This window comes from Hydra vulgaris, chromosome 05 (genome assembly GCF_038396675.1).
Source record: "Hydra vulgaris chromosome 05, alternate assembly HydraT2T_AEP".
NCBI lineage: Eukaryota > Metazoa > Cnidaria > Hydrozoa > Anthoathecata > Hydridae > Hydra > Hydra vulgaris.
This window is the reverse complement of record NC_088924.1, coordinates 18,565,001-18,591,892: the sequence shown is the minus strand read 5'-3', so window position 1 is coordinate 18,591,892 and position 26,892 is coordinate 18,565,001. Positions and strand designations below refer to the sequence as shown.

The 26,892-nt window shown below is 26.9% G+C and overlaps 1 protein-coding gene across 2 annotated transcripts in view; it reads right to left on the bottom strand.

Annotated features, from left to right (window-relative positions):
• The window catches only part of LOC136080655 (nuclear transcription factor Y subunit beta-like), a 55,214-nt gene that overhangs the window by 9,577 nt on the left and 18,745 nt on the right, over nt 1–26,892 (bottom strand). For both annotated transcript variants that reach the window (XM_065797585.1, XM_065797586.1), the window contains exons 3-6: nt 25,393–25,533; nt 23,734–23,809; nt 9,959–10,032; nt 3,453–3,504 (exon numbers count right to left, since the gene is read on the bottom strand). In XM_065797585.1, the coding sequence (XP_065653657.1) occupies nt 3,453–3,504; nt 9,959–10,032; nt 23,734–23,809; nt 25,393–25,533 (343 nt within the window). The remainder of the gene's footprint in view (nt 1–3,452; nt 3,505–9,958; nt 10,033–23,733; nt 23,810–25,392; nt 25,534–26,892) is intronic.

Here is a 26,892-nt window from a genome sequence, read left to right as displayed (position 1 = left end):
GTGACATTTTTATCTGGAGAGTCAACAAAAATTTTAGTATTTTCATGTTAACCAACTAAATATAAAGTCCAACGATTTTTTATCTAAAAAAAATTTCATTAGACACCCTTTAAATAAGATTTGTAATAACTCAATTAAAATCTACAAATATTTCACATTTTAAAACAATTTTTTATGTGTGAATTGGAAAGAGGTTTTGCAGCTCTTTCAGTAATTTAATCTAAGATTTAGTCTAATTGAATTTTTAGTCAAGCCATATTGAACTATGTTCTATAACGTTTTATTCAATTCTTTTACATAAAAAATTAAACTAAAGTTTGACGAAAAATATTATTATTTAAATATTGAATTCTGAGTTCTGAGTAGTAATTTACCAATAAATAATATAAACAACAAATTTGCATTTACAACATATATATATATATACATATATATATATATATATATATATATATATATATATATATATATATATATATATATATATATATATATATATATATATATATATATATATATATATATATATTAAATATAAATATTAGATATAAATAAACCTTAGAAATCAACAAACTTGATATTTTTGCAATGGCTGATAATAACAATGAAAAAGACCAAAAAGTATATAAAAAATCTAAAATATTAATTTAGATTTTGTAACCACTCTAAGATTTAGTTTCATGCCATAGTGGTTTCTAAAAACCATTTGTTTTTTTTTTATTTTGTAATTAAAAATCTCTAAATTCTAAATTTAAAACTTCAGAAAATAGCAACCATTTTATAGAAAGATGATCTCTTTACATTTTGATCTTTTGATCTAGGTTGACATAACTTTGAAATATATATATATATATTTTAAATATTGACACATAACAAGGGGCATCCATAAAATATGTACGCAGTAAAACAACTGATTTTAACATTTTGGGGTAATACTTCTTCCCCATACCTGCATACGTACTTTATGAAAGACTGCTAAATAGTTTCGAAATGTAAAACGTGTACAGACTTTGAGTTATTACAATTCTTATTAAAAGAGTACCTGATATAATTGTATTTTCCTATTTTGAAGAAATAAAATTTTATTAAATTTGATTACTTTAATGAGCTTTAGCTCTAATAGAGTCATTGCATCTGGTCTAGTTACAAACATGGCTGTTTATGTCACTTGTTTTATAGCATGCTCAGTACTTTCAGTTTGAATTTTAACTGAAAGAGTTAATAAAGATGTCAATTTTAGCAATAACAACTTACTTGTAGTGAATAAACAAATAAGAACAAGTTCTTGTACTTTGCTATTTTCTTACTGCTATCATAGTTACTTAGTTGCTATCATAGTTGCTTAGTTGCTATAGTTACTTAGTTATTGCTATTATAGTTATTAGTTACTGTTTTAGTATTAGTTAGTTAACTTATTTTAACTCTTAGTCATAAACTTAGGGTACGATATATGATATACCCTTAGTAAGGTATAAGTTTCTACCTTCTTAGGTAAAAAAGTGTTTTCTTTGGCCTGATTTGCATATCTCCATATGTCAGTACCCCTCAGTTTAAAATATGGTCAACTGCAAAGTTCTAATCTTTTGCACTGGATAAGAAGGAGATTATACTTTCATGGTTTGTATACTATGCTCTTAACTGGATGAATTCTTAACTGAGAAAGAATGTGGTAAGAAATTTCCTGAAGTTTATCAAAAAAAGTTTAAAGTAAAATTGAAAACAGTACCTTTAATGAACACTGTCTAATGGAAAAAGGGATTTATTTGAGGAACCAGCCTAAATATGATAACAGTATTTTGTACAAGGAAAAATATGAGATTTATAGAGGTAGAGAATAGAATTGGGAGTAAGAGTATGAAAGGCACAATAAAGAGACAATGATGACTTTGCAATGGATGGTATATGATATTCATGTGAGGTCAGTAGTGAAAGATAATTGAGGAAGAGTTTAAGTAGAAGACTCAGTTATAGTGTTACTATAATGTCATCAATATAAGAATATCAATAATATTGTGATAATTGTTGAATAATAGCAGAAAATAACTGAATTTTGTTTATAATTCAAATATGACTCAGTTCAAAACACAAGAATCAGCATTAAGCACAAATTTATAAACAGGATTAAAGTGCTCACATAGACTCAAATGTATTATTTTCAAAACACATAACTATTCAAGCCAACAAAGCAACAAAAATATTGGGTTCGATAAAAAGATCATTTTCATCTTTGCCAAATTTATCCTCATTTAAAAAACTATTCTCAGCTCTATTTTGCCCCCATTTAGAATATTGTGGATCAATTTGTATCCCGCATCTTCTAAAAGACAAACTTCAAATGGAAAAAATATTAAAAAGATCTTCTAAAGGATTAGGGGCTTAAACGATCTTCTGTAAGAACTATTGGCGCTAAATACGATATGTGCAAAATACAGACTAATTTGTGGAGATCTAATTAATATCTTCTAATGGTGCAATAATAAAAATCATGATAAAAATTTATTTGAAATCAATAACCAGTTTATTACCCATGGTCATATATTAGAACTAAAATAACATTCCTCTTGCTTAAATATGCATACAAACTTTTTTTCTATAAGAATAGTTAATAAACAGAACTCTCAATCTAACAACATTGCAAAAAAACCTTTCCCAAAAAAATTTAAGATGCTTCTTGACGACCATCTCAAAAACGAATGGCTTTTCTATGACTGATATGCAGTTTTTTTTATATTAGTTTATATAAAAACTGACATAGTTAAACTTTTATGTAACCAGGTTGACAGGCATTATATGCCTATACAACTTTTTTGTAAACCTTTAGTTAAAAAAACATAAAAAAAACATCAGGACTTTACATAAGAAGGCTAAATGCATAGATTATAATTACAATGATGATATGTTGCGCATTGAACACATTATATAGCTAATTCATAAACCTGCTATATACTTACATAAAGTTTGAATGATATATTTTTTTAAAAACTGCCTTAAGCTATGTTCTTATAAAGTAACGTTTTTTCTAACCAATTAATCATTAATCCTTTTAATACACGACGCCGACAAAATATAGCCTTAAATCCTTCAGACTTTGCTTTAATTATTAGATTAATTATATCATATTGAAACACACTTTATTTATAATTCTCATTAATACTACATACAAACTCCTAATACTTTTTTAATACTACTTTAAGACTGCACAAAAATTTTTAAAACTACTTAAATACTGCACACTAATTTTCAAGAGTAGTTTAATACTGCACACAAATTTTTAATACTACTTTAATACTGCACACAAATTTTCAAGACTTTTATACTAAAAACACAACTATACTTCTCTTTAATAATAGTGTTTAAAGGCCCTACCTTTAAGCAATGAAATAAATAAATTAAAAATAAAATCAAAAAATATATATATTTAAAAAGTATATATGAAGAAAATAAAATCTCACTGAAACCCATTCCTTCAAAAATACTAATTGTTAATGCCAAGTTATGATTGCCCTAAAAAAGGGAAAAAAAGTAAAATACTCTGTATAGCTAAAATCTATTTAAATACTTCAAAAAAGATTTTAGTAACAATTTATTTAAATAAAAGAAATATATTTCTTGTTTTAATAAATTTCTTAAACTAAGGACAATGAATTTACAATTTTGCTGTGTAGCAAGAACATTAAAAATATTAGAGAAATGCATCAGAATTATTCTGAAAACATTTGAAACAACCGATGGCATCCAATGTCAAAAAGGCTAAAAAACTTATATTTTGTCAAAGTCAATCCAAGCCAAGGTTATGTTATCATGAACTTACCAAAACATTTAATGAAAACTGTGAAAAGTATAATAATTTCTTTGTTGTTTGATTAACAAGATTATTGCAAATATCCACCTTGCATCAATGTTGCAAGGTGGATATTTGCAATAATCTTGTTAATCTAGACAGAAAAGATGTGTAGCTTGTAAAAAAAGCATGTTGAGTGTATTTTATACTAACTTGAATGTTTCTTTTTGTTGCACCAATTTTAATATATTGCAGTTTTTTGAAATGACTTGACTTTTTAGGCATTTTTAAAAGCTATTAGCAGACCAATTGAACTGTATATTTATAATATATATATATATATATATATATATATATATATATATATATAAATATATATAAACATATATATTTTTTTTTTTCAGTAGTGAACAGATCTATATTTAGTTGGCTGCCAGGAACAATATTTAAAAATAATAGATTAACAAATGTTTTTTAAAAAGCTTTTATTTCATATGAAAAAACTTTAAAAAAATAAATACATATCAATTTTGCATTCAAAAGTAAGCTTTCCTTTGATGGTTAAAAAATGTGTGTTGTTTAAAAGTTCATTCATTGGATTAACTCAAAACATGTAATATATTTATCAAAATATCTATTATATTGTTATAAAAAAATATATATGCTATAAAAAAAAAGCAGACAAAATTTTGTTAATGCAAACACATTAAAATAGTTAAAACATTAAATAATAGTTTAAACTTAAAACATTTTAAAGCTCAAACTATAACTATTATAAATGCAATAAAAAGTTTCTGGTTTTTTAAAACCTTTTTAGTGAGCTTTTTAAAAATAAAATTACTTATAGATTAAAACGCTTCCAATCAAAAATTTTTAATACTATTTTTTTGATTTGTCATTATATATAAATAAATATTTTATTTTAAGTATAATTTTAAAATATAAATATCTTTGAAACAATTTTAAAACTTTTTTTAAGTTGATGTTATTTTAGTTATTTTATTTTGATCCAATAACTTTGTTTATTTTTTTGTTTGTTTGTGTTTTTAGGTGCCCCAAAAAGTCCTTACGGTCTTGTCACAGAACACCGCGGAAGCGCATTTAACCAGGAAGTTCACGCCTCCTTCCTTACCGTGACGCGATAATATTTTACTTTGAAACAATACTTTTGTTACAGATAATATTTTACTTTGAAACAATACTTTTGTCAACATTTATTTACCAAAACTTTATTTTATGCACAGAAGGCTGAATAAGTGTAAACTTCATAAATGGTAACTGGTGATTAAGTTGCAAAAACTGACATGAGTGCAATCTGGCAAAAATGTGATTCAAAATATGTGCTCCAAAAGAAATTAGCGTAAATGCAAACCTGCATAAGTATGAATCTTTACAGATGTGAAACAGTCGCAAAAACTGGCATAAGAGCAAACTGTCATTAGTGTGAACAGGCATAAGTGTGGCAAGAGAATTTTAAAACACTAATTTGCATTACTGCATTGCACATATGCTAATTTGCATAAGTGCAATGTAGTTGCAAAACTGATAAAAGTTTGAATTGGCATAAGTGCCCCAAAGAAATTTGCAAATATTGGCATAAGTGCTTAGAAAGAATTTGCTAACATATTTTGCACTTACGTCAGTTTTTGCAACTGCTATGCACTTAAAAAACTTCACACTTTTGCCTGAGTTTGCAAATTTTTATGCCAGAGTTGCAAATTATTTTGGCACACTTATATTAATTAGTACTTATTCTAGTTTTTGCATCTGCTTTGTGCTTATATTTGCATCTGCTTTGTGCTTATATTTGCATTTATATGTGCTTATATATAAAAATAGTTTTTGCATCTGCTTTGTGCTTATATTTGCATCTGCTTTGTGCTTATATATAAATATATATAAAATAATATATATATCATCGCGTTGGTTTGAGAAGATTCTAACTAATTCATGAGTAATTTTGAGTAAACCAATGTCAAAAATTGTTATGTTCCTCCGTAAAAATTTATTAGTATTAATTGATAATATTTTTCAGCCATGATAACATAAGCATTTGCCTTTAGTATCACTATTTGTAACTAAAATCTGTTTCATTCTTCATTGAAAAATAAATACCCCCAAAATGCAGTTAGAACCTTGTCATAGTGAAATAGTCATATCTTCACTATGACAAGGTTCTAACTGCGGTTATGACAGTAGTTAGAAACATGATAAATATTGCTTTAACAATTAAAAATTTTAAACTACTTTAATATTTGGTGATTGAAGTAGTTAGCTACTTTTAAGTTTTGTAACTGAAACAATAGTATTATAAATGGTAGTTACCATATTATCTAAAAAGATTCAACAGCTATTTTATATTTAATAACCATTACATTATGGCTTAAAAGCTTTTCATCGCATCTTGTCATTTTATAGGAGAAGAATCATTGGTTAGTAATCTTGGTCCTGGAGAGACACAAAAGAAAATACGGTTTTAAACTGTGTGACTTTAAATCTTTGGTTTAACATTCAAAACTTTGGAAGTTGATATGCTTGTGCCGGCATTTTTTATGTAAGGTTTTTTCATTAAATTTGACATTAGCTCAAGTCATAGGTTCATTTCAATCATGAATAGATAATTTTAGCACAGCAATGCTTGAAAAAGGAACTTGTAGTTAAATAGCTTTGCTGTTAAACAATACTCCTTTAAGTCTTGTGGATTTATTTGAATATTATATTTATAATGATTAGGATTTTTCTGATAACTTGTTTAAGGGTCATTATCAATCCAAGTGGACTATAAAAACCAGTTATTTTTGTGAGCTTTTCAATTTAATTATGCACATGAGCCATTTTCTGAACACATAAATGACTAGGAAGTAAGTATTTTGCAGTGTTCAAGTTAATGCTAGTATTTTCCCTTTAAAAATTTAACACACTATTTGATATTATACTGTTCCAATTTTGAGGGACGCAGCAATCAGACCAAGTAACTAAGTTGCACATGTTATCGTCTGCCACAACATCCAATATCTTGCAAAAGGTACTTTTGAAAAGTTACTATTAAGAAAAATGCTTGCCGATATTGCCCACCATTGATTCAGTCCATAATGTTCAGTATTGTTGATTAGTTGTTGTATAATATGCTGCCAAGTTCATCACACTTTGTTTACTCTCATTAAAAATAGTTTCATTTCCAACATTACTATTTTAATTTACAGGACTTTTAAAAGTCATTTTAAGTTGTTTTAAAATCTTTTTTTATTTATAATACAGCTTGCTTTTTAACATTGCTAATAAACATTTCATTACAAAATGTTCAATTTTTTAATATTAATAATGTATATGACATAGTAAATTAAAATTTTATTATTTTGTTTATGATGTAGTAAATTAAAATTATATTATTTTGTTTATCAACTATATTCAAAATTGTACATTCATTAACTGATCATTAGAGATGCGTAATAAACATGCATGATATAGGTCATGCATGTTTATCAGCAATGGGTTATAAACATGTATGACTGACCGTTAGGGTTAGACACAGTTAAACAATGGGGATTAGACAGTTAAGGATATGCAGCGCAAATTCTTAACTGTGAGTCCTTATATTGACTAACAGTTAAGGATATGCGCGGCAAAATGTACTTACATCGACCAATGGTAAGTTTGTGAAAAGACTGAATTAACATTATTAAATTTCAAAAAAGAGTTTTATCTTATAAAAGCCATTTATTTTTGTTTTTAATAGTTATTTTAATGCTGATAGAAACAGGTACTTTTTTGTTGTGCAACTTAATGTTAAAAAATGTATATAAAACAGTGAATATTAGCATTTTTGGGATTTTTTTTTTTTTTTTACATCAACATCAAACTAGAACACTATTCTTTGATTTTAAAACCAATGTTTTTATACAACTTTTGATGAGCATGAAATTCTCTATCTTAATATATTTAACTGAAAAGAATTTGATATATTCTGCAGTTAGGGTTTACCCTGACCTGTTAGTTGGAACTTTGTATAACTAAGTATTAGTTAACTAAACCTGCAGATAAAACTTTGGCAAATTAGCAGTTTGCTTATTTTACACTAGATCGCAGTAAACTTTAGTTTATTTTGTTTGTCATGATACAAGTAGTTCAATAAAGTCATAATTTTGGAAAAAATGCCAGTTAAAACCTTGTCAAACCAATGCGATGATATATAAAATAATATATATATATATACATATATACATACATATATATATATATATATATATATATATATATATATATATATATATATATATATATATATATACATATATATATATATATATATATATATACATATATATATATACATATATATATATATATATATATATACATATATATATGTATAAAATAATATATATATAAAATAATATATACATACATAAAATAATATATACAACCCTTGGAATTAGGAAAAGCGAAGTTAACAATATTTTACCGACCTCAATCTTTTAGAGGTCAGCATCAGTTCGGCAAAAAAATTTGATACAAAGGTCTCACCATAAAACATAGAAACAAGGTTGGCAATTTTTCGCCGACCTCAAACGCTTTATGGTCAGCAGTTACGTCATGTGGCATGCCGACCCAAATTCTGAGGGTTGTATATATATATATACATATATATATCAGCCCATCCTGGGAAGTGCGTGCAGTGGCACGCCATGTTCGTCCACATTTAAAGTAAATTTTTTAGACCAACTGTCCACGGCAGTTCGCATCTTTTAACTTATAAAGTGTTTCAATAATTTGCACCAAAAAGCTAAACTTATTTACTAAGAAAAAAAAAAAAATTCTTAGATAAGGAAACAAAATTGTAATGAATCATATCAAGTTTAATTAAATAAACTAGAAAATTTATTAATTAAAAAAAGCAAATTCGAAAAAAAAAAATTTATTTTTATACTTTTGTATTCTTTTTTTTAGAATCATTGTTGAAAAAAACATCTTTTATAACGATTTAACAACAATTGAAAGTTTTGATATGCAATTTATTCCCGATTTTTATCAGTCTATATAATTAAGAAACTAATTTGCTATGTACGCTAGAACTATAAGAAATTTTGTTAATTTTTTTTCTTACATTTATTCGTTTATTACGTTTATTCGTTTATTATGTTTATTCGTTTTTATGTCTTTTCACTTTTAAAAAAGTTTTTGCTATATTTGACATTTTTTCTTAATACTTATATAATAGGAAAATAAGAAAATAAATTGTTGTTTATTGTAAAAAATATTATTTGATTAATAAATTTTGTTAATGACAGAATAAGTTAAATAAAAGAATAACATGGTTTCTTTAATAAATGTATTTACCGCATTTGATGCATGTATGAAATTGTTTATTTTATATTGCCCAATTTCCAATGTTAACATGAGTTACTAGAGATAATGAACATAACGCTCTGTTTAAAAAAAAGGTATTTAAAAACTTAAACAAGTTTTAAATAGGCTCCTAAAAAATTCGAAAAGAAGGTTCAGTAAATTAACAATGCACTAGCCCACAAAATTTTGCAACATCATTTTATTTTTTTACATGAAAAACTTGTTAAAAATTGTTAAAAATTTTTCACAAATAAATAGCAATTAGTTTTCTTGCTTTCTTGTGCATTGATAAAAACAGTAAAGTTTAGCAAAGACATTTGAAAAACAAATTTAAAAATTATCTGTGTTTCTAGCGCAATCTATAGAGTATTTCCTTTAAATGCTGACTGAAAAAAGTTGCAAAAAATTTTATATAAAAATTTTATTTTTATTTTCATTATATTCTTATCTCCTTTTTTCCTCGACTTGTATCAATTTTGGTAGTGGAAAATAACAAACACTCTAAAAATAAGAAAACAAAAACAGTAAGTATTTTGGGATATTATTTTTTTGACAACAATTTTTTTTTTTTTTAATAATAAATTTTTTTTAGCTTGTTTTATTTAAATTTTCTATTTCGTATAGTCTTTGGTTCTTTTATTCGAGAGCTGCTGATTTATTCTCTAGTTTTAAATAGCTTTATTTTGCTGCAAATTCTTAAAACGCTTACTATAAAAAAACGTGGTCAAGTTGTATAAAAAAATTACTTTAAGCATGGACGTACAAGGCGTGCGACCGCACGCACTTTCCGGGAAGGCTTGATATATATATAATATATTTAAAAATACTTACAGCAGCTAAGGTTTCAATAATAGCAGCATCTGAAACTCCATAGAGATCAAGTTGATTCTTTAGCTGCCTCAACACTGAAAGAAAGTTTTCTGTTTTGTATAAACATTATTTTTTTGTCTAAAATTTTATTTTTAGATAATTTTAAATGATGTCTTTATTTACTAAAATATTGACATCAGTTAAATGCAAGTGCTATAAGTCACATTTCAAGATACATTTTAGTGTTGGGGCAAAAAATTACAAAGTGAAATCTTCTACAGGTTTGAACTTTTCAGATAAGTTACTTTTTCAGTGAAAATTATTGTTTTACAACTACTAAATGTATTTATTTTGTAGCTTTTCTTCTTAACTTAAAATAAAAAAATAAAAACATTTAAAATTATCTTTTATTTTAATGAAAAAGGTTAATCAACATAAATGATGACACCACTAACTTTTGCTTTAACCCATACTTAATAACTTAATAACTTACTTAGAAATCCCGTTAGGCAGTTCCTAAAAAAGTTATGTAGCTAAGTCAGCGAAGTAGTTCACAAATAAATTATGTAGTCAAATAGTTTTTATGCGGTTTATGTAGCAAGTTTTGTAGCAAGTCAAGTACTGGATACAGCATTTATTTAAAAAAAAAAAACTCTTGAAACAGAACCTAATTGTTAATATTACATATAATGAAAAGATTTGTTCATAATGCGACAACCTGAAAAAAATGGTAAGTTGAAACATTGATGATAAAATGATAAATGTAAAACATGTGACTAAAACATTAGCAACTTTTTTATAAATACTAAAAAAAATACTAAAATCAATAATTTAGGGCACATCTTTAACTTTTTAGGATCATGGCACATCTTTTCCACATAGACTTGATGAGTTTATCAATTTTATATTGTGTAATTTTATTCTATATAGCTTCAATAGCTTTATATAGTTCATCTGTGATTTTTGAAGGGTCCTTTGTCTATAAGAGATTCGACTTGATGTCATAAATTTTCCATTGAATTGAGATCAGTTGATTAAGCTGGCTATTTCATTACTTCAATATGATTTGTTGCAAACTTTTGTTTAATGAGTTGAGATGCGTGTTTCAGGTGGTTGTTAAAACCTCTATAGAAGAGGCATACTATTATCAGCTTGGAGAACAATTTTTTACTCAAGAATACAACAATAAAAAACAACCCTAAACCATTGCACTTTTTCTATCACCATACTTAACCGTTCCTCTTGTTTATTTAGGATTTGAAAATTCTTTTCAATTCTTTGGAGAAAGAAAAAGTTTTTTCACATGAAGTTCAGAAGTCCTGAAAGTCATCTGCAAACTGTATTTTCTGACACTGAAAGTCTCAGTTTTGGATTCTCTTTGACATGACAAATAACTTTTCAGTCAGTAAAACAACATGTTTTACATGGTCTTCCGCCATTATGTTCCTTTTCTAATGGATTGCTTTTATTAAACAAGAATAATTCTGTGCTAAATTATACTTTATTAAGGGCCAATACCCCAAAAATCTAACTGAAATCTTTAATACGATAAAGTTCTCTTATCAAAACAGCGCAAAACTGTGATCTTAAGTCAATATTATTACTTATAATATGTAATTGATCGCAAAAATGAACACAATATTTTTGTGAAATTTATGTTTTTAATAATTATTTAGTTGTCAATTTTTTAGAGACCAAACTTTTACATTAAAATACTAACATATACAAAACAACACATTATTTCATTTTCTGGTAGTTGTATTATGTACAAATGTATTCAGTAATTGAAGCTAAAAAAATAGAATATTTTATTTGGTTGCTTATATTTTGGAGGACAGTGAACCTAGTAAATAGTTCTTAACTAAGTTATGTAAGTAAATATAATTAATTTGCTGTTTAACTTAAATGTTAAAATAAAAGTTTTTTTAAAATATAAAAAAAGCATTTTGATGTTGTTACTCATTAGTTTAGACTCGTTTTGTTCATTTAAAAAGATATTTCTAGCTTTTTTTTATAATACACTTTTTATACTCTTGATTAAGTAAACTTGAAAACTATTTTATCTTAAAAAAAGTAAATTTTTTAATAGATAGGACAGCTATATAACTATATGGAATAACCATCTATAAAATAAGAAAACTTAAAAATTTTATTTTAACAATTATAAATCTTTTTTGCTATATAACTATTTTTTGCTATAAAAATATAAACAAGATTATAAAAATTTCAAAATTTTATATGCTAAGGGAAGGTCTTAAACCCCAACCCCCCCCCAACCCCCAAGAAAAAACAACACTGATGATGACAGTGCACTAAACCACTATCAATGATATTCATTTGGGAGAAAAACAAACCTAATTATAAATCTGTTAAAAGCTCTACGTATGCAGAAAAGGTCTGCATGGTAATTTTTTTGCTTTTAAAGCAATTTTTCAGAATGAATTATTTTACTAAAAAATATCAAAGTAAATAAGGAATAGGTATAGAAATGATCGGTGTGGAATAGATAAGTATAGAAATTGTCGGTTTGGTAAAGACTCGTATTTTACAGGACTGGAAAGCTATGATATATATATCAGTGGTGTACACTTGTGGTCGCCCGATGGCAAATGCCACTCAAATCTTTCGAAGGGCTACTGGAAATAATGTTTTGATGCAATTGAATCGCCCGGCTGGGCGACTATTTAAACTGGTTTTTTAACTTATTACTAAAATTTATGATACCCATTATTCACATTAATTTTTTTTGCCGCAGTTTGCATTTCTACATTTAGTAACATTTTTGTTAACATTTTTGCCACTAAAGGTAAATTTGTTCTTTGTTTTTGAAAGACTATTACTTTTTATCAACGAAATATTAATTTTTATCAATGAAACGGCTTTTGATAATTACTTTTTAATCTAACGTAACAATAAAGCAATATTTTTATTGTCTTATTGTTGAAGTTTATTTTCCTTCTTTTCTATTAACTTACGTCATTCTGTTTAAATTAGAACGCCAGTTTTCATTTTTTATAAAGAATGAATGAAAGTTTTGAAGTCATAACTGCTGTTAATTAGCAAACATTTTTACAAAATTAAATTATAAAAATTTCTTACGTTAAAAGTTTATTTATCAAACACTTTTAATTAAATAATAAACTTTTTTTTAATTTTGTAAAAATGCTTGTTGAAAACACCTTCTTTAAATAATATGATAAAATTTTAATATACAAATAAAGTTTTATTATAAGCTCTATAATAGTAAATACTCCATTGTTATATTATTAAAAATAATTTAAATATAATGATACATTTTTATTTTCAAGAATAACTTCAAAAAAACTTTATTTGAAAGCTATTTTATTATTCAATTATTGTTCATTAAAAGTTTAATTACAAAAAAACTTTTTTTTTCTCTCTTTAAAAAAGAGTGAGTGCGCAATAAAAATACTAAGATAATTAAAACGCTAGCTTAAATGTTTTTTAAAAAACTTTTTTTTAAAAAGTCCTTAAAGTCGCATTTTTCATTCAATCAAAGGTTAATTACATAAAACGTGACGCAAATAAAAATACCAAAACATTTTAAACACTACTATATAAATGTGTCAATAGTTTTCTCACAATTCTCATTCATTTAAAGTTTAATTACATAAAAGGTGGCGCAAATAAAAATATCAATACATTTTAAATGGTACTTTATAAATGCAATAATAGTTTTCTTATAATAAATATAACGTATCTTAACTGCTGAAATTGAAAAAAGATGAATAATCTTTTTTATAACTTTATATTCATCAAATATGAAAATATAATTTTATTCATAGTTAAAAACACACACTGTAAAAAACTTATTTAAAACAAATTTAGAACATAAATAAAAATTTTTTTTTTTTAATGATAACGGACAACTCAAAATAATGGCGGCCAAGATTAACTAAATTATTACTCTCAGTCGCCCGCCGGACGACCGACCAAAATCCTAGTGTACACCACTGTATATATATATATATATATTAGGGCAATAACTATTATCATTATTTTTCGTTACGAAACTGAAACCCTTTACATTAGAGGAACAATTGTAGGTAGATGACACTAGCAACATCAATTTTTAAAAAAATTGAAAAAAGTTCCCCCACCTTTTTATTTTTTTTGTGCACACATCGCACAGTTTGACTATAGGTTTCAATTTCACACTGACTTTTTATATGACGTTCTATACTGCTTTTAAGCACATTCCAGTCAGCTGTTTCCATTTGTTTATAAACAAGACATTTACAGATGGTTGTTAGTTTAGTAGTTTGTTAATAGATGTTGTTTATTATCTTTGTTTTGATTTGTTTTGTTTTCAGTGCAAGATTATCAATAAAATTCCAGCAACAGTGTTAAGTCAAGCAGGTATATTTGGATGAAGAATCTACCCTCCTTTTCCAAACAGAAAAGGGATCCAAGTATTCCATCTGTTGAAAAGCTAACCAATCTCACACGAATGCCGACAAACCGTCAAATTCTTGGAAACTTCACTTTTCTGTTCAACAGCGAAAAACGATGACTGGATCGAATCAAAATTATGATTACGGATATAGAATTGCTCTAGAGGGAAATTCTAGACTTTTCACTATTATCCAGCGCCCTCATCAGAAAGAAGCTCAATAGTCTGATTGATCTATACGACAAAAGCAAAAAGAAACCGTCTGATAAATTCACTGCAACACTTTCTCAATTATTTGTCACTAACGTTAATGGAGAATGGAAAAGCATGGAGGAGAAAGAGCTCTACCAGAGGCAAGTTAAGAGTGGAAGAAAGATTGGTCATTCAATGGTCAAACAAGCCCCTTTGGAATTAATCCACCCAAGAAAACGAATCCAACTATCAACAACTCAACCTCAAGCCAGCTCTTCTCAATCCCAACCCACACAAACACATGAAAGTAACTCAGAATCTTCAGATTCTGAAACCTCTGATTCTTCACCCGAGTCGCCAACCTCCTCTTCCACGTCATCTTCTCCTGAATGCAAACCGAAATACCAAAGATCAAGCATTACAACAGCGGGTTTACTAGTACTGAAAAACAACATTTCTTCACATAAAGCACATGACGTTCTTGCAATCATTGCTGAACATGGCCATGATGTGCCGGTTCCAAGTCAGGCGGGTGTCTGAAAACGAGTAATCTCTGAAGGGCAGAAAATGAAAACCAAAATTGTTCAAAAACTTCAAAGCAAAGATCCCTATTGTCTCCAGTTTGATGGTAAAAGAATGCAAGGGGAAGAGTATCGAGTCGTTCTGCTGAAAAATTTGACAACCGAAATCAAACTCGGTGTTCTTAAATGTGAGAATGGTTCTGCCGCAGCCATCCACAAGGAACTACATCAGCTAATTGATGAATACGATGCTTGGAAAAATATTTGCATGATAATCTGCCACACGACCGCAGTAAATACTGGTCATTTGCACGGGATTGTAAAGCTCATACAGGATGATGTCTTGAGCAAGGGCTTTCAGAAGCCACAGTATATTGGCTGTCAACACCATGTGCTCGACCTCCTTCTGAAGCATGCCATGGATTTTCTTATTCAAGAGTCAACGACCAAACCAGAACTCAACTATTCCTTCATTAACAAATTAACAGAAAACTATGTCTCTATTCAGGCTGATTACCACCTCATTGTGACAGATGATGTTAACACAGGCAAGAACTCTGGATAGCGAGATGATTTTAAGTTCTTATATGAACTATGTCAGGCATATCGTCATTACAAAACAACTTCACGTTGGCCTAGAATCAGCTGGAAGAAACTCTCAAATTTACACCAGGCAAGATGGAACTCACGTGTGATATATGCTATTATAGCATTATTTCTGATACTAGAGTGGCGCAGTATCCTTGCTCCAGCATGCAACTTTATCTGCTACAAATGGGCAAATGCTTGGTTCCATTTGCAACACTACAATGAAGCGCCCTTTAATGAATTGTTTACCTCACTCATGAAGATAAAATGCAAGAAAGCAGTTAAGTGTTTGGAGACGCATTGGTCAGTCGAAGAGTCATTAATTGACATTCCCAGATCTAACCAAATTGCTGAACGCGCTGTAAAACTGATGGAGGAACTTCATGCGAAATCAAGAAAAATTGAATTTTTGAACCTGAAGTTCATAGCAAAAACTATTTTTTAAACATTTCTAGTACATTTTGGACAAATTGCTAGCTGTTCTGTATCTTATTTGTTAATAAAAGTTGCTTAGTTATTACTATTACTCTTTTGAATAAAGCAAACAACACATGTCATTTAAAAAAAATAAATTATTTTTTCACTTTTTTCTTTCCGAAGTGGGGGAAGGGGGGGGGGATGGAACTATTTTAAAAAAGATCTAAATTGCAATTTATATTCTTCAACTACTCATAAACATTTTTCTTAATTGCAAGTGGTTTCATAAAAAAATTTTTTTTGTTATCACACTAACATATATATATATATATATATATATATATATATATATATATATATATATATATATATATATATATATATATATATATATATATATATATATATATATATATATATATATATATATATAAGGAAAAAGTATAAAAAAGGGCAGTGTGGAATAGACTTACAAAGACCCATATTTTTATGGGTCCGGTCAGTTAGTTGTTTTTAAAGATAGTAAAGATAAGAATACTTTGCTCAGAGATTTTATCTTAAAGGTATCCGGTAGCTTCATGTTGACTAATAAAATGGTGTTAGATCTGCTGCAACAAGAAAGAACTGGAGCAAATCTTGCAGGTAAGTGTAGAAACATAATTTTCATCCAAATCCAAAGCCAAAGAAAGTAAATGACAATATAAGGTATGATAAAATTGATAATAGGCCAGATTTTATTGAAAAAAGACATCAATGTGCAAACAAGGATTGAGATTTGAAATCTTCAGTACAATGTAATTCAAAATGTAAATTTGTTTTATGTTTGAAACCAACTCTTAATTGCTTATCAATCATGATGATTAAAGTTTAATATTATTATTTAAACTTTAATTAAAAACATTTTAAATCTTTAAAACTACTTTATTTTACAACAATGATACTTATTTCTAAAATATCAATAATTTAAAAAAAAAATGTTATATACGTTCAATAAAAATTAAAATAGTATCTTTAATGTCAGAAGTTCCATATATGGGACAAATTTAAATATGTCTTGTGTGACTGGAACAACCAGATGTTCCGTAACGGAACATTCTAGATTTACCCTAAAACATAACATTTTTTCAAAATTTTATTTTTATTTATATTTAATTATTTTTCATATTCATGTTTCTATTCACATTTCAAATTCATAAAACTAAAATAAATATTCACATTCTAATTAATATAGTTGTCAAAATACAAAACTTTCTTTTTTATAAATTTTCTAATTTCATCAAAGTTTTCAGCCTTCTTTTTTATGCTATTTGTTTCATAACACATTTTTTCTTTCTGAGAGTATATGTTTTGATGATTTTGAATGAGCTTTTAAAAGAGATATTCAAATTTAGGAGATCTTCGTTGATCTCCTGTCTTTTTACTTGAGTAATGATATTACAAAATCCTAATCATCCTGTTCACTCTGAGTTTGTTCCTCTTTTGAAAGATTTTCTATTCTGGAAATCTTTTGTTTACAAAGATCAAAAAAAAGAATATTTATTAATACTTTATATAAAAAATCATTAGCAGCAATTTGTTACTATATTTAAACGCATTTTAATAATACAAAAACATTACTAAATATCAAAGTTATTTAATTCTAACTTCATTTAAAAACATTTGTCATTTTTTATCGACAAAATCTTTTATCTTTTTGAGTGTAGTTCATTAAAAAGGCTATTGTTGTCTATAAAAGTCCATGTTTATAAAATTGATAATAATACAAAAACATTACTAAATATCAAAGTTATTTAATTCTAACTTCATTTAAAAACATTTGTCATTTTTTATCGACAAAATCTTTTATCTTTTTGAGTGTAGTTCATTAAAAAGGCTATTGTTGTCTATAAAAGTCCATGTTTATAAAATTGAAATAACTTTTTTTCTTTTAAATATTATTTATTTTGTATACTCATACAATTTATATAATATAAATTTATAATATTATATACGAGGGTTGTCCCAGAACTACCTAGCCTAACAAAGAAAACACAAAAATTTTGCTAATATTTATTTTTATTACTCAATATAGTCCCCCTTTAGCTCGATACATTCCCAGCGATGTTCAATTGCTTCAATACCTTGTTTATAGTAAGAACTATCGAACTATGCAAAGTAGCCATCAACCCCAGACTCTATCTCTTCACTTGTAAAAAATCTTCTCCCACCATGCCATTTTTTTAAGTTTGGAAATAGAAAATAATCTGAGGGGGATAAATCTTGTGAATAGGGTGCATGAGGAAGCAATTCAAACTTTAGTTCATTAATATTAGCCATGGCAATGTGTGAACTGGTATTGTTTTGATGAAACAACACTTTCTTCTTTGCCAAATGTGGACAGTTTTCCTTGATTTTTTAACTCAAATGCTGCAACAAGTTTGCATAATATGCGCCATTGATGGTTTTTCGTTTTTGAAGATAATCAATGAAAATTATCCACGGGCATTATAAAAAACTGGCACCATGCCTTCTTCAGTGCTGATTCTCATTTACTGAAAGCATTCCTTATTTATGGTCGCTAATTTGAAAATAAAAAAAAATAATAAAAAATTAAATTTCACGGTTAAAGGGATCCCCAAGTGCTGAGACAAGTTGTGTTCTTATCGTAGATAAACATTAGAAAATAAGTTAAAAGTTAATTAAACTTTCGAAAACAAATTATTGAATGAGATATTAACAAAAGCATTTGTTGTTTTGGCATTATACTTCCGGTTGAGAGCCTAATTTTAGGCTCTTAAATCTGCATAGTTTTTTTCCATTAAAAAAACATATGGTTTCAATAATAAATGTTTTCACTCACCGCAGAGTTTTTCAAACTCAGTTCAGTTTTACACAATTAGATTGGGTTTTCCCCTTCATTTTAATCTGCGGTGGTTATAAAAAACATTCGCTGTAGCATGTTTTTATTTTTTGTTCAAGGTATCGTTAAGTGTTTGAGTTAAATTAACTAGCATAATAAAAATTCAGTTAGTGGAAGTTAGTTCAGTTCAGATCCTTCAGTTAGTGGAAGTTAGTTCAGTTAAATCCTTCAGTTAGTGGAAGTTAGTTCAGTTCAGATCCTTCAGTTAGTGGAAGTTAGTTCAGTTAGATCCTTCAGTTAGTGGAAGTTAGTTCAGTTCAGATCCTTCAGTTAGTGGAAGTTGTTCAGCTAGATCCTTCAGTTAGTGGAAAACTCCTTAAAAATGCTATTAGTTTTAAGGTACAACATCTCACTATAGACACAGAGCATAAGTCAATGATTTTCTTTGCGGCTTAATGTTAACCAGATTTGGATGAAAAGCTGAGCAGTTTATATGACGTTATGATGGATGCATTCAATGTTACAGAGATATGTGAACTTGTAATAACTTTACTTTACTTCCAAATTTGAAATTCTTATAACAAATATGACTTTGGCTTATAATGCCACGATGGATCGACAGTTTTTTAAAATACTAGTACCCCTTAGATGAAGAAAACTAAAAAGAAAATTATACATTTATTTATATGTAACCATTTTACCATACCTATAAAGTGCAACCTCAAAATTGTTAACTATTATGATGTAACTTTAAATCCGTGACCAATCATACCAACCATACTGTAAACTTGATAATACTTTACACTACATGCTTAATCTAACCACTCTCCTAGTATACTAAAACAAATACCTCACAAAGTTGAATTGTGATTGTCGGATAATTTATTTAGCAAAGAGGTATTTAAGAAATCTGTACCTATGTATAAAGAAGTATTAAAAAATCAGGTTATAAACACTATCTATCCAATCTAACTTAAAACAACAGCAAAATAAAAACCATACACACAAGTAATTTAGAGCAACGCTTTTTTTTGTATGTGACCACAAATATAGGAAAATGTTTATTAAATTTGATTGGCAAACATTTTCCAATTAAACACAAGCTGCATGAAATTTTCAACATGAATACTGTAAAAATCAGCTACAATTACATGCGAAGCATGAAATCAGTATAATACACCCAAAACAAAAATCCAACCATCAATAAAATTAACTGCTTTAATAAAAACACTTTACTCAATAACTGCTTGAACAACAACTAGAGATGTGACACATTTTTGGGAGAAAAAAACACAGGGGTCCGTTTTTTTGTTTTTTTTGGGAAATATTTAAAAATTCATTATATAACCTACTAAATTTAACTTTAATGGCAATATCTTAACTCATATTTTAATTTCAAATTTAAATAGGACAATTAATACTGAAATTTACTGAAATTTTTTTTAATTTTGGTATGCTTAAAGGTTAACACGCACCCCTGTATAAAAACTTTATCTTCCTCAAAAAAAAAAAAAAAACTCCAAAAGGAAAAAAACACTTTTTTGCAACTCGACAACATTGTATACCAAGCAACTGTCACTTTAGATAACCCTGACGATAATTAAATTGAAAATAATACATTGGTATAAGTGAAACTTATAACAATTTTTAAAAGATTTATTTTAAAACTTTCAAACTGAGATATGCCATTTAAAGCTATACGATATTCCTAAATATAAAAGTGATATGGAACTGTCAAAAGAAGCTTGAAAATTAAAAGATAATAATAAAAATCTTGTGATTAGATGGAAAATAATCAGACAGTGTGAAGGATGTGCCCTTCACAGTTTTTTGTTTGTTAAGTACAACTTTTTAAGTTGTGCTTAACAACCTAATTAAAAAAAAATCATATCAAAATGTTAGCAAAAAAACCTCCACCTTTCTCAATTTGACATGGGTTAAAATTTGACTAACACATTCACCCAATCAATTTTTGACAGATCTGCACCGTTTAACTTTTTATTTTTAATGGGTTTTTAATTTCTTGATTTAAAAATATATGGGTGATGATTGGTGTCAGGCATGAAACTCCGAGTACCACTGAAAAGTTGAACTTTTTAATTTGAATATTTATTCAATATATGAGATTATAGAATATTTGTTTAGATATCAATCACTGTAAAATGAACAAGAGATTTTTTGCACGCTATTATACAAAAATCAATACACAATATATGTATATATACATATATAATATATATTTAAATAATATATATATAAATATATATATATAATATATGTATAAAATATATATATATATAAAATATATATATATAATATATATATAAAATATATATATAATATATATATATAAAATATATATATATAATATATATATATATATATATAGTATATATATATATAATATATAATATATATATATATATATATATATATATATATATATATATATATATATCCATATATATATACATATATATATATATGAATTTGAATTTGATTTCCTTTAGAATCAATAAATTTACAATCAATAATAATTTCTTTTTTTTTTTTATGTTTTTACAAATTCAATAATACTATAAATTAGTCAATCATTGATTATAAAGTATATTGACGAAGAGATGCAACACCAGGCATCTCTATACTAACTAATGTGTAGGGCTAATTGTCAACGAGACAAGATGCCCATCATGATAGGAAACTTTTGAATAAGTTGACCGAGTGAGTGTCAATTGCTTCCTGTGGTAGCATATTCCAGGACGGTGTGACACGATTAGTAAAAAAGTGATGTCGCTCTTCGCAATCGCTGACAATTTGTCTGTGTAGCTGTTTATTGTGACTCCTCCTGCAATATACGTTGTTAGAGATCCTTTGAGGAACAAAAAAGTTAACATCATCAATTTTAATTATAATTTTAAACTGTTCAATAAGATCTCCTCTAGCTCTTCTCTCTTCTAGTGTTGTCACTCTAAATATATTTAAGCGTTGCTCATATGGGAGATGTTTGATTGAGGAAACTTTTGTCGCTCTGCGCTGAACTCTTTCAAGCATATTGATATCCTTTTTTAGGTGAGGAGACCATGCTTGAATAGCGAATTCCAGGTGTGGGTGCACATATGTGATGTAAAGCGTTCGCCAGAGATAAATGCTTCTGCTTCGGAACACTTCTTTTAGTAGGCCCAATTTGTAATAGGCTACTGAGACTGCAGACTCTACCTGGGCATGGACTTTGAGGTCATTTGATATTAGAATACCTAGATCTCGTTCAGTTTCAGTTACCTCCAGGTTTCGAATATATATATATATATATATATATATATATATATATATATATATATATATATATATATATATATATATATATATATATATATATACAGGCCTTGTTAAAAAGCATTACGCAGCTCGCATTTTGCCTGCGATAAGGCGATTTGTCTACGCTTTCAGCTGTTTTGCGCTACGCAAAAACTTTTATCTTTTAGAATATTTAAATTATCTTTTGATGTTGTTAATGTGACATTTATTCAGAAGAAATAAAGTCATAAGTAAAAGCATTTAACCGCAATTGTAAACTAATAGATTTTTTGTTAAAGAAACAGTTTGTTTAATAATTTTTTTGCTGTTGTTAAAAATTAGTTAAAAAAAATAAAGTGTTTTAAGTTTTATCTTAAGGAATTAAATATATAAATTCCTTTTAAATATAAAAATCATTTTTTGTCATAATAGTTTTAAAAAATGCACGATTTATCTTGATGTAAATATTTTATTAATAAGATATTTTGTTTATTGTTAATTCATTAACATAAAGTTTTAATGACGTTCGTTTAACTTATGAAAATAAATTATGATCACAAATACGTTATCGGTAACTGATAAATAATAAAAAAAAAACTATTTATTGCTTAAAAATATTATTAAAGAGAGTTCACAAAATAAATAAGAAAAAATTTATTAACAGTTAATAAAAGAATCAAAAACCAACTGTAAAATTATTAGAAAATAAACAAATATACGTTTATGAATAAATAAAATTACGTTTTATGAAAAAAATATTTTTTTATCAAAATAAAATTTAGTTCATATTTTAAAAAAATAATAAAAATGATTTTTCAAATAGGAAGGTAGATTTTATTTGTAACTTTTGTTATAGTGAGAAAAAAAAAACTGTTTGTATGATTTTTAAAATTGTAATTAAAGTTATTTTATTAACGCGTTAATAAAATAACTTTAATTACAATGCGGTACTTGAAAAGACGCTAGTGAGGCTATATAACTTTTAACAATACAAAATATATTTGCTGAGTTGAGTTACTTAGAAATGTGTTACGCGCTTTCATTACGCAGCGAAATCTTGTAACAAGGCCTGTATATATATATATATATATATATATATAATATATATATATATATATATATATAATATATATATATATATATATATATATATATATATATAATATATATATATATATATATATATATATATATATATATATATATATATATATATATATATATAATATATATATATATATATATATAATATATATATATATATATATAATATATATATATATATATATATATATATATATATATATATATATATATATATATATATATATATATATATATATATATATATATATATATATATATATATAAATCACTTAACTAAATATATATATATATTATATATATATATATTATATATATATATATATATATATATATATATATATATATATGTATATATATATATATATATATATATATATATATAAACTTTTAATATAAATTTAAGACTTAAACAATAAACATATACATTCATTTTGCTGTGCATCTGATATATCACTGTTGACATCTTTAGATGATGACATTCCTGGTTTTGGAGCATTCGACTGAAAAATAAAACATCATAGCTATTAATACATAACACAATTTATTTATTTTTCTAATAATTATCATGATAAATATGGCTTCATATAGCTTAGATAAAACTTAGTTCAGCTTGTTGCAAAAGTTTTATGGTAGGTATTGCTTAAGGTTAAGTTGTGGGGAATATTTTGGTCAGAGTTTTATGTACATATTTACATGGTTTAGAGGCACTCCCCCCCCTCCCCAAATATTGCCAATAAACTAGTGTTCTTGTAAAGGTTAGCAAGACCTATATGATTCAGTATTACTTTTTAGGTCTGGTTACAGTGAATTAATTCAACCAGAGTGGAATAACGACAAACCTTTTTTGATATGTAACACTGTAACTTTTATTACTAGATATAGATTTTTATAACTAGCTATAGAACTAGAATATCTAGAACAGAAGATTTTCTATAAAAGTAGCAAAAAATTTGAAGGAATTTCGAAAGCTTGAATGGTTTGATTTTAAAATTGACAACAAATTTAATTATGAACTCGCAAAAAGAAATCTTTATCTTCCAGAGGTGTACACTGGATTTTTAGATGTTTGAGTTTCAACACTTACAGGCAACTCCAAACTTTTGTTTGTTCATGAAAAAAACTTTAATTTTTGGACCCACCTAGCCCATAAGGTGGGAGCAACAAGTTTATAAAATATTTTCTTTACTATTTTCATCTAAATTTATATTCATCAACAAATTTCAAATTTTATGAAATAATCTTATAGTGTTCAGATTTTATGACCCTGCAAAGTTTACAGCCTCCTCAAATTGAGGGGGAGGGTGGTTAAAACTTTATATGGTCATAATTTTTGAAAAAATGAGATTATTGCATAAAATTTGAAATTTGATGATGAATATAAATTTAAATAAAAATAGTAAAAAAAATACTTTGTAAACATGTTGCTCCAAATAAAGGGCTTAGTGAGTCTAAAAATTAGGGTTTTTTTGTTCCCAAGCTCCAATGACCACAATTCTTTGCAAAACATTCTCAATGATATTTTGATATAAGCATGAACATACAAAAGTTTGGAGTTAGCACAATGTCTGTAAGTATCATAATTCAAACATCTAAAAATCCAGTGTACACCTCTGTCTTTGCTATCAAAGTTTGTTATAATCACAGTTACACTATTTTTAATACTCATTATATCAAATTAACTCAAATTCATTTTCCTACATGTGAAAATATTGAAGAAAATGTGCCCTTTTATTTGTTTAATGGCAACTTCTTAAAAAAAATCAGTAATCATAGAAATCAAAAGACTGGTTCCTGTTTCGAAATCTCTGCGATTGAACAAAACGCTTTTAATCTGCATGTGAAATGAAGTTATTCAGGTGCTTGCTCATTTAATAAAATGAAACACATTTAGAACTACAAAACAATAACAAAAATAAAATATTTGCAACATCTTGAACTGAGATCCTAAAAGATTTCTTTAAGATTTATTTTTAATGGAAAACATTTAAGTTTAATGATCAATTTGAACAAAAAAAAAACACAAAAACTATTAATAATATTCAACTCATTTTAATACTGTATAAAGATAGAAAAAAAGACTTACAGCATTTAAACGAAACCCAGTACTAGTTGAAGCTCCAGTACTAGTTGAAGCTCCTGTACTAGTTGAAGCTCTAGTACTAGAAGAAGCTCCAGCAACTGTGACCATTTGTGTTGGCTTATATTGATTTGGAGTCTTTAACACCTAAAAATACAATAAGTATTTTTTTAATATAAATTTAATTTTAAACAATCTATGGAAATTAAGATCATTTGAATCAATTTAATAAAGGAAATATTTTTTATTCATCAGAGTGCTTTATTTTATTAGACAGTATAAAAATTTGGCAAATGTTTTGTCTAAGACTTCAATTTATTTTTTGTTTTTAGTACAATTTAATGTTGTTTTATTTCTAATTAAACACTTGATTTGTGAGAAGGTTAAAAATAATTGTTAATTTCATAGTTGCTTCAGCTGTTAATTTCTATATCTCAATATAGTTTTAGCTACGAGGATAAATAATCTCTCTCTCTCTCTCTCTCTCTCTCTCTCTCTCTCTCTCTCTCTCTCTCTCTCTCTCTCTCTCTCTCTATATATATATATATATATATATATATATATATATATATATATATATATACACACACACATATATATATATACACACATATATATATACATATATTTGGTCTAGGAATTAAATCGTATGGTTTGACAAGGGATTACGAAACTAGCTTATTGTCTCAGCGTTTCGTTTAGCCACGCATGCGTGCAAAGATCACTGTTATTGCGCATCATTTTCATTATAAATCATTTGATTTAAGCGTAAACAACACAATTTTTAATTTAACTGATAATGTCGATTTTTGTTCCTGATAAAGTGTTTATGCGGGAGATTCTTCTTCATTACTTTAACATGAAGAAAAGTGCTACCGAAAGTTATCGTATTTTGGTTGAAGTTTATGGTGACCATGCTCTAGCTGAGCAAACGTGTCAGAAGTGGTTTGCACGGTTTAAAAGTGGTGCTTTTTGTTTGGAAGACCAAGAGCAACCAGGACAGCCGAAAAAATTTGAAGATGCAGAATTGGCAGCATTGCTCGATCAGGATTCTTGTCAAACGCAAGAGGACCTTGCAAAATCGTTAGGAGTTGAACAATCAACAGTTTCCAGACGTCTCAAAGCCATGGGTATGATTAAAAAATGTCTCATTGGGTTCCACATGAATTGAAAGACAGAGACGTGGAAAGAAGAAAGACCATTTGTGAATTGCTGCTTGAAAGACAGAAAAGAAAGGGATTTTTGCATCGAATTGTTACTGGTGATGAGAAATGGATTTATTACGAGAATCCTAAACAAAAAAAGGCCTGGGTAAAGCCAGGTGAACCAGATCCATCACAACCCAAACGGAATATTTACTGTGCAAAGGTTATGCTGTGTATATGGTGGGATATGAAAGGTGTGGTGTACCATGAGCTTCTGACACCTGGTGAAACTATTAATGGAGAACGTTATCGATGACAATTAATGCATTTGAAGCAAGCTCTGGTCATAAAACGACCAGAT